At 48.5% G+C, this 9,239-nt stretch overlaps 1 protein-coding gene across 1 annotated transcript; it reads left to right on the top strand.

The window, feature by feature from the left end:
* The first annotated feature begins 6 nt into the window (after window positions 1–6).
* Window positions 7–4,884, top strand: YIPF3 (Yip1 domain family member 3). Its single transcript, XM_026844787.1, has 7 exons — window positions 7–138; window positions 754–799; window positions 1,192–1,284; window positions 1,625–1,756; window positions 2,295–2,408; window positions 2,876–2,999; window positions 4,390–4,884. The coding sequence occupies exons 1-7, from the start codon at window positions 32–34 to the stop codon at window positions 4,509–4,511; spliced, it is 738 nt and encodes a 245-aa protein (XP_026700588.1). The 5' UTR covers window positions 7–31; the 3' UTR covers window positions 4,512–4,884.
* The last annotated feature ends 4,355 nt before the right edge of the window (window positions 4,885–9,239 follow it).

Genomic DNA, 9,239 nt, shown 5'->3' with positions numbered 1-9,239 from the left:
CCGGCCGCTGCCAGCTCCCTTCTTTCCGCAGATGTGGCAGGTGGGGAAGAGGCAAGCCTCCAGGGCCTTCAGCCTCTACGCCAACATCGACATCCTCCGGCCCTACTTCGACGTGGAGCCCATCCAAGTGCGAGCCAGGTGGGCAGGGCCGGGCCGGGGCCATCTCCACCGGGGGGAGTGGGCAGCAGCTCGTCCCCAGCGGGAGGCTAGCAGTCCTCTCTGAGCGAGCAAGCTGGGGTGGGCTGCCAGCCTTGCCGGAAGGCTCAGATATGGGGAAACACACTCTGCATTGTCCTGCTCTCCTTAATGAGGTCCCCCAGGTGGGCTTGCAGCCCTGTCACCCAGCATTGCTGCTCAGGGCAGAAAACAGGACTTTGGGGCATCTTCAGCCTCTTAGTATTCAGCTTCATTATGGGGCTTCTGTTGGGTTTGCAACAGAGCTGTGTCCAAAAAGATAGTTTTATGAGGCTGTATGAAGAAGGGTGTCTTCCTGTTTTTCTGTCAGTGATCTCTATAGTGGATCCCTAAATGTTTTCGTTAAATCCACCCCCAGCAAAGCTAACCCCCTGACAGTAAGGTTTTTCTCCTTTAGTTACCTTATGTGACCCTTTGATCTCTGTTCCCCAAGGCCTGTGACCACAGCAGAAAGCACTGCTAATGGGTCTGTGGGATCTTTTACTTTTGAAGCACTTTGTTAACCATGCTGTTGTTCTTCCTGCTCCTGATGTCATTCCCTGCTCCGCTGTGATGCAGACTGCTGGAGTCCATGATTCCTGTGAAGATGATTAATTTCCCACAGGTGAGTTCCCTTGTGCTTAATCAGACTTCATGGCCAAGCGAATATCCCCCAGACACCTTGTAAAACTAAAGTAGTCCATATTATTAAGGACATGAGTTTGTTAGGTGCTCATCTCCCTGAAAATGTTGGTAAACCCTTTCCTGTGGTGGTTCCAAACCTCAATGTGCTGTCTTTAGTGCTGGAGCAGTTCTAGATCTCTAGACTTCACACATCCTAGACTCCTCATCACACAACCTATTCTGCCTGGCTCCTGTCAGCACTGGCCTTGCTGTTACTTCTCAGGCAGCAAGGTGATAAACTTCATCCAAGGCGCTTTTCGCTTCGCTCGGGGTGGGGACCCTGGCATTCGGGAGCACTAAACCAGACCTTCCTTGATCTGTCTCCTCATGTAGAAGATTGCAGGTGAGCTGTATGGACCCCTCATGCTGGTTTTCACACTGGTGGCCATCCTTTTGCATGGGATGAAGACCTCAGACACCATCATCGTATGTCAAGTCTCAGTGATAAGTTGTGGTTTGAATGGGCTCTGGATTGTTATAATGGTCCTATAAACAGAAAATCTCTTCCATGACTGAATAGTATCTTGCTGAAAAGTGGATTGATTTGAGGAAGAACATGTTGGTTTGGGGATGGGAGGAAGGACGCATAAGAAAGTCTTGATGCTCTGCTGCTGGGAGAGCTGGGGTGTAGGTTATGTGGCACCCTGAACGCTACAAGCCAGATATTTGATAATGCCTAGAAAGGCTCTGGGACTATGTGAGGTGGAAATTGGGTGCTGGCAGATCACTTCTTTGAGTCCTCCTCATCCTGACGCTATCTCCACAGAGGGAAGGCACACTGATGGGCACAGCCATTGGCACCTGCTTCGGTTACTGGTTGGGCGTCTCCTCTTTCATCTATTTCCTGGCATATCTATGCAATGCCCAAATCACGATGGTGCAGATGCTGTCATTGTTGGTACGTAGAGATGGAGCTGCCCCAAGATGTGGGTTGGCTGTACAGTGTTCCATCACAAGCTCTTCCCAGAGAATGTGAAAAGTCCTTGTAAATTTTTGGTACCAGGTAACTGCACTGGGACAACCTGGAATTCCAGGATGCTATTCTGACCTGCCCCATCCCAGGTGCAGCGATAACACAAAGAAGCAGTTCCTTCGTGCAGATCTCCTACTCTGCACTTCCTGATTTGAGAGCCTGGTGGTAAAAAAAACCAAAAACCTCCAACCAAAAAACAGGAGATGCCAATTTCTCTGGAATCAGAGGCTCTCTCCTCTGTTTCCCAAGTTGTTGCAATCTCCGACATCCCTGTGAATCCTTCAGATGATCTGGGTGTGAGCTGCTGTTAAAATGGTCGTGCTGGTTGACTCTTTGGCACTGAATGGTGATTTGTAAAGCTTTGCCTTGGTGAAGCGTTGCAGGAATAGGCTGCTCATGCTCTTGATCAATAGCTCTTTGTGTGGGACTGACACTTGTAACATGGATATTTTTGTTTTGTCAGGGCTACGGTCTTTTCGGACACTGCATCACTCTCTTTGTCACTTATAATATCCACTTCCACTCCCTCTTCTATATCTTCTGGTTGGGTGTTGGTGGACTCTCCACACTACGAATGGTAAGGAATGGGCAGCCTGGGGCCCTCCTCTTCTGGGGATAAAAAAAAGGGAGGGAAGTGTTGCTTGTTTTCTGTTCCTTGGGCCTGGAAGTTCATTTCACAGCCAGTCAGGCTGCTGTGAAGAATAGCCTGATGCTTCTGGATCATTTGCCACTGATGTATGGAGGTGATGCTTAGATTAATATGCTCCCCCATTCTAACAGCTGCAGGAGCTTTACTCTGTTACGGCCTTTGCTGCTATGGAATCATGCCTGAGCATCCTGCACTCTTGGTGAGAGTGGGCAAGGTTCACTTACATGAAGCAAAGTCAGATTACTCTGAATTTGTTGGCACAAACTGCAAAAAGGGCTCCAAGCACTGTTTCCACTGGCTCTCACTACTTGGTCCATCCTCCTGTGTGCTCCTGACTGCAATGCCAGAGGCTCAGGTAGCAGCTACCTTGTGTCTGATCTCCACCTCTCTCCTAGGTTGCTGTGTTGGTGTCACGTACTGTGGGGCATACCCAGCGGCTCATCCTGTGCGGGACCCTTGCTGCTCTGCACATGCTTTTCCTCCTCTACCTGCACTTTGCTTATCACAAGGTGGTAGAAGGTAAGCAAGGGAGATACGAAGATATACTCTGTTAGATCTGGGGGAAGAGGAACTGCTTTTTGCTCTCTCTGAGAGAAAGGATAGAAAGTTTGGATCTGACCTGAGGGCATCTGTGCCAGTTTCCAACCTAGGAGTGATCAGCACTAGCTTTATTAGAGGAAGCTGTCAGAGCAGGACAGCAGGTAGATGTGAGGTAGTTTCTGTGTGCTGAGTTGTAGTACTTAAGATCTAAGTTGTAAGGCAGGACACTTACTCTCTCCCTCCAAATGAAGCATAACAGCACTGGCTGTTCTTGCATGCAGAGGTCCAGTCCCTTCCTGAATCTTGCCAAAGTCAGGTTGCTTTTCTCTGATCAGGAAATGTGTCATAAGTCTTTTTCCTTCTTTGTGTAACACCTTTTTATCTTGTGTAGTACAGCACAGATAGCAGAAGCCACATCTTCCCGTCAGTGCTGTTTACCAGGCCATACATGTTCAGGTCCCCTTTCTGTATGTGTCTTTTTTTTTTTTTTGGTAAGGAGCTTGAGTCTTTGTTAGGAAAAAATAAAGTCTTTTCCCACCCCATCACTAGAGAGCTTCTGTATCTCTAAATATGCAATTCTGCAAGCCTCTTCATGAGTTTAGACAGCCAGACCTGTTCATGATATTTCACATTAATCTGCAGAATTTGGGATTATAGCATAGCATTACAACTCCTTTTAGATGTAAATACTGTTCTTTCCTGGATTCATTCTTCTGGTGAAGGTTCTGAGTCATGATCTGCAACTTTTCTGCCGATGAAACAGTATAAAATATACTCCAAGCAGTTTTCTTCAAAGCACTCCAGGACTGATTATCAGTCTTGAGAGAGTAATTGACGGAGACTGGAGGACATTTGCATTGGTATGCCTGTTTCCTGCCAAGCATGCTTGTATGTTTGCATTGCAGTGATAAAAAAATCCACATTGCACCCCCAGCTGCAGCTCCTAATGTGAGTCTGCAAGCATGTCTCAGGATTAGAGCAAACAATTGGTCTAAGAGCAGGATCTGTGCTGGGATGAGGTGGTGAGAGGATTTTATCAATCTGCTGTGGCAGAGCAGCAGTCTCTGCATTTGTGTCAAATGGCAGGGGACTGGATGTGGCACCCTCAAAGTGAAAGGATCTTTGCTTCTTTTCGGAGCACAGTTTCCCTGCCCCAAGGACATGCTCTAATCTGTACCCTGTGGTCTCTGGATGGAGACGTTTACTCCTCTTTAGTCTTTGGGGCTAGATGTCTTCTCCCATCACCTGCAAGTGCTTCGCATGTCCTGGGCCCTGCCACCACCAACCACTACCTGGCCAGAGAGAAAAGCAAGAAGAAATGTGCTGTTTTTTTTTTTTTTTTTTTTCCTCGTTTTTTTGTTCCCTGCAGGTATCCTGGACACATTGGAAGGACCCAACATGCCACCCTTTCAGAGAGTTGCCCGAGACATTCCAGTTGTTTCCAATGCTGTATTGAACACAACAGCAAAAGCCATTGCATTGACCCTGTAGTTTCACAGACTTGGACTTGCTTCCTTCAGTACTTTTGGGGCTGCATAGGGCCATAATAACCCGCTGCCTCTTAGGAACAGGACAGAACAGCAAGAAGAAGACTTAGTGTTGTTTTCCTGGACCTGTCCTTTGGGTTGCAGTTTTGGGCAGCTGAGTGGACTGCACCTGAGTGACTCAGAAGAACTAGGCTCTTCCCCCATCCAGGTCTGGGCTGTCTTGAGTAGAGCAGTTCTGCTGCCTGCATGTTTAGCTGGGATTTCCCAGCATGGTTTGTCCCTTACCCCTCTTTCCGCTTGCTGATGTAACTCCAGGGTTATCTGCCCTGTTCCTGTCCTGAAGAGGGAAGAATTAAATTGATGTTGGTGCTGACTGATGTCTTATGTTTGAGCCTACTTGTGTAATGGGAGAGGGCTGTTGGGTTGGGTCCCTATGCCTTTATCTGTCCTGCCCTAGCCTCAAAGCAGGATTCTTTGCAGTTTTCTGCTGTCTTCCTTCAAATGTTGAGGTATGCCAAGAGACACAGGAACTTTAGTTTCTCTGGACACTTTCAGGAACAGCACAGTGTTTAACTACATGCTCTATCTTGTCAGGTTCCACACTGATACTTCTTTTGATTTGGTCCAAGCTGCTGTCTCACCTCACTGTCCCTTCTGTATATGTCAGAAATGTATCTGTCCCCACACTTTCACAGCATCTTTTCTTATCACTCTTCTGCCCAATGTTGCTCTGTGGGACAGCAGTTCTGACTCCAGGGGCAGCATGTTTATGCATGGTATTCTGTGGACGTTTCTATTAAGAGGCTGGTTCAGCCCACTCCCATGCAGTTTGCTCTCATGTCTCCCAGCCATGGGACTTCCACCTCGCTGCTCTGAGCAGGAGCAGCATCCTATGCCCCCAGACGCACAGTCTCCTGTGTCCTGCCTGGCTTTTTAAGCTGCATCTACGCCTTATTTCTGAAAGAACTCCTGGACCCTTGAGAGTCTCTGGCAAACAGTGTTTCCATTAAACAAAGGGAGAAATGGGGGAGTGTGCAATGGTAATAGAGTTGGCACATTTGTCTCCAGGATACTGATGCAGTAAGGATGAGGAAGCAGAGGCAACCCAGCCTTAGGCTTACTTGTACTGCAGCAACTCGCAACTGAGTAGTTCATAGCCTTCCCTCACTGCTCTAACTTGTACTGGTCCAAGAGTGGAAAGCTGTTTGCTGATAACTGGTTTTTACCTTTTTTCTCCCTGGAGTTCTGGATGATTGAGGGAGAGGAGCCACCAACCCTCAGAGAAGTTCATCCTTATGTTCTGACTGAAAAAAAAAAATGTTTCCCCTTTTTGGTGTGCCCATGAGTTAGCTGTGCACAAGGTAGATAGCATGCGAGAACCACATTCTTTGGTCCTTTGCTTATATTAGTGGGAGAGGATGCAGCTGTAGTGACATTCGGACTAGTGCCAAGGTGCAAGGAAAGAGAGGAAGATGGTGCCAGCTATTGTTGTCAGACAGATTATCGGCTTCAGTTGCAATAAAAATGTCACCAGATAGGAGTAGAGCATTTTCAGTCACAGACCTACTTTCCACCGCTTATTCCTGAGTTCATAATCTGTTCCCCTTTCAAGAGCAAAAACCTCATCTGCTAAAAAACACATGTGTAGTAGACACATTCTCTCTTCTCTCCCCCACTGCCTTGGGAAACTGATTTTGGCGAAAGACCACCACTCAGAGCAAGTTATTTGGGAGAGTCAAAGTAATTATTTGTGCTAGTAATCTTCACATTTTTTGGGCCAATTGAACCACTTTAAACTCCTAGAATTTCTATTACTTTCAAACTTGTCAAAATGGAAGTGTTAGTTTGTAATACTGACTCTGGTATTTCCCTCTTTATTACTCTATGGGAGGTTGGTTTCTAATTTGCACTTCTTGCCCTGGCAGCCTAGAATGGGTCTGTTTCCCTTGGTGCAAACTCTCCAAGCACAGGCAGGGGGGAAGCAAAGGAGAAAGAGACAATTGTCACTAGAATAAGTCCAGCCAAGAAAAAAAAAATAATTCTGTGCTAAACTCTACCCCTGCTGATCTATGGACACTGTCAAAGAAGAGCTGTGCTCCCCTCCTGCCCCTAGTACTTGGCTAAATCAGAGGCATGGATCTGTGCCCTGTGTTTTCACTCAAAGCATGGGAGCAGCAAGAAAACTCTTCATGCTTTCCCTGCCCAGCTTGTGTGCCATGTCAGCTGAGGACAGATGACCAGGGTGACAACCAACCACCCTCTCGGAAGCTGTAGGGCTTGCTCTGCTCCATTTCTTCAGCTCTGATTAATTCTCTGTGCAGCAGCAGCTGGAAGCTGAACTGTTCTACGTTGCCAGAAATTCAGTACTCGGCTGAGAGCTTCAGCATCTCATTTTGCTGACAGAGAGGGACGCGCTTTTGCGGGGAAATGCATCCGTGCTGCAGTTCCAGGGAGCATGCTGAGCATGCTGAGCACGCAGCCTTAGTAAAGTCCTTGTGGGAGGGCATCTCAGTGCTTACTCAAGTCCTCTAGTTATCAGGACAAGCCTTGCAGCCCTATCATGCCGGACTATCTCTGCCATTGTTTCCTGCAGTGGCTCTTAAAGCAAATCTAAATCATTTTCTCCCTCCTCCCTTGCAGCAAATCTGAAATAATTCCCCCCCATCACACTCCCTTTTGAGGAAGGGTAGCTATGTGAGAAATGTTTAAGCCCCTTTTTATTCAATATGAAATAAACATACAAAGCTGCCAGATTACAAAGAGGAAGATGAAATTTATATTAAAGCATCTATGACCTTGTCCTCTTCTCTGCAGTACCTGGGAGTCCAATCCTTCTTACAGTCCATCCCTGTTGCAATAATTGTCATCTTAATTGTGTTTTGGGTTACAGGAAGGCTGTTTCTTCTCCCATTTGTTTTCCTTCCTGCACCTAGTCTCACTCTAGCTGCTTCTCATCCACTCTTTTTCTCTGTTTAAAGTGTTGGCTCTTAATGGCATCAGTCTAGAGAGTCAACTCCTTGTGCTTCCAGTAGGTAAACAATAAACTACCTTCCTCATACCTGCTGGGTAACTGCATGTGAAAAGGAAGCAGTGTCTAGTTCTTCACAAAATATCACAGCCAAATTCTCCTCTGCATAGCCGTTAACTAGGTTTAGTGAGCCAAAGCTTAGGTCCTGTGCTACTTTCCCTGATGTACATAAATGGAGGCAAGATGCTTGTCTTCTCAATGTGCTCTTGCTCCAGACAACAGGCAGTGAGGATGCCAGCACTAGGGCATCTTCATCAATGCTTTGGAGCTGCAGCTGTCAATTGAACTGGGACATCTCCCAGGGGCTTACCTCCAAGCACCTCTCTAATAATAGCCCATTTAACAAAGCATGGGTTAATTAGCACCGGGAGGTAACTCCAAGGTGAGACTGAGTGCAGTCTTTCAGTTGACCTGTGTGGATCAGCAGCTGGTATTTTCTTGGTCACCTCCCTGTCCACCATTCTGACATCCAGCCTCTGCACCTCACAGCCCTGCAACACATAGGATCCTGTTCTCAGCTGCACCATTTAATGTGATCCTAGAGATCAGTAGCTCTTTTTTTGAAAGCCACCACCTGTACCTCAGCTGGATGCTTGCAGCTGCTGCTCATATCCCAGTACAGATGTGTTGCCAGGCCAGTGGTCTGTTCCTGGCCTGTGTTGCGGGTAGAGTATCAAGCTCATGCACCCCTGTGCAACAGCTCTAGAGAACAACAATGGATTACTCAAAGGGCGTGGTGATACCTGCACTGTAAGTTAGATGCCGCAGCCAGTCTTAAAGCTGACATCTGAGTCCAGCTGCTTATCTGCTGCTCCCCTTGTCTCACTCAGGACCTAACGTGCAGCCCTCAGCTCAGGTGACCTGCTCCTCCATTTCAGTAGAGAATTGTTTCACATCCCCCTCCACATCTTCGTTTTCCTCTCACTTTCCATCCCTTCTCTCCCACCCTGGCCTGCAAACCAAGCAGAGGAGCCTGGGTTTGCCCCAGAGTTACCCACTGGACTGGAATTCGCTTGAGCGCATATGCAGCCAGATTAGTTATGTGCAGAAAGCTGCCTACTTAGGCGGTTTAACCTAATTTCCACATCACTGGCTTCCTTTTTCAGCTCAGTGGAGTTGAAAACACAGGGGCCCTGCTTCCTATTTCTCTCCAAGTACAGGATTACCTGACAGGGGAGAGAGGGGACATATCCCTCTGATCCGTACCTGTGAATTAGCAGGGGGTGGGGTACGCCCCTCACGCCCCTGGTCGGGCTGAGGGTGCAGGCTGTGTGCGGCAGGGCTAAAGAAGCCTGTGGCACTTCCCCAACCCTCCACCTTTCACTAGCTGCCTCCCAGCTCCGTGAGCCCTGGGCCACGAGGAGTGGTTCACACCCACCTCGCCATTATGCCATGGGTCCAAGCTCGAGGTGTAGCAGGTTTAAGCATAAAAGTCACCAAAGCTGGCGGAATACTGTTGTTCCTCAGACCAAGAGGCACCCTAAGTACGCCATGGCCCAATGGCTTTGGCCCCTTCCCCAGGCGGGAGCGGGGCTGGCAGGGAGAGCCCTTCCCAGGGCCTTCTCCCACCCTCCTGTGTCCTCTCGGCTCGGGGGCCGCAGCCCCCGCCGGCCTCGGCCCCCCCACGGCCTCAGGGGGGCAGGAGCCCGCGGGCGCCGGCATTGCCTCTTACGGGCTTCGAGTGGCGCCGGGGCTCAAGATGGC

This window comes from Athene cunicularia, assembly GCF_003259725.1.
Source record: "Athene cunicularia isolate RWA chromosome 3 unlocalized genomic scaffold, athCun1 chr3_part1, whole genome shotgun sequence".
Taxonomy (NCBI): Eukaryota; Metazoa; Chordata; class Aves; order Strigiformes; family Strigidae; genus Athene; species Athene cunicularia.
Note: the sequence above shows the minus strand (reverse complement) of the source record. Positions and strands in the feature narration are given on the sequence as shown.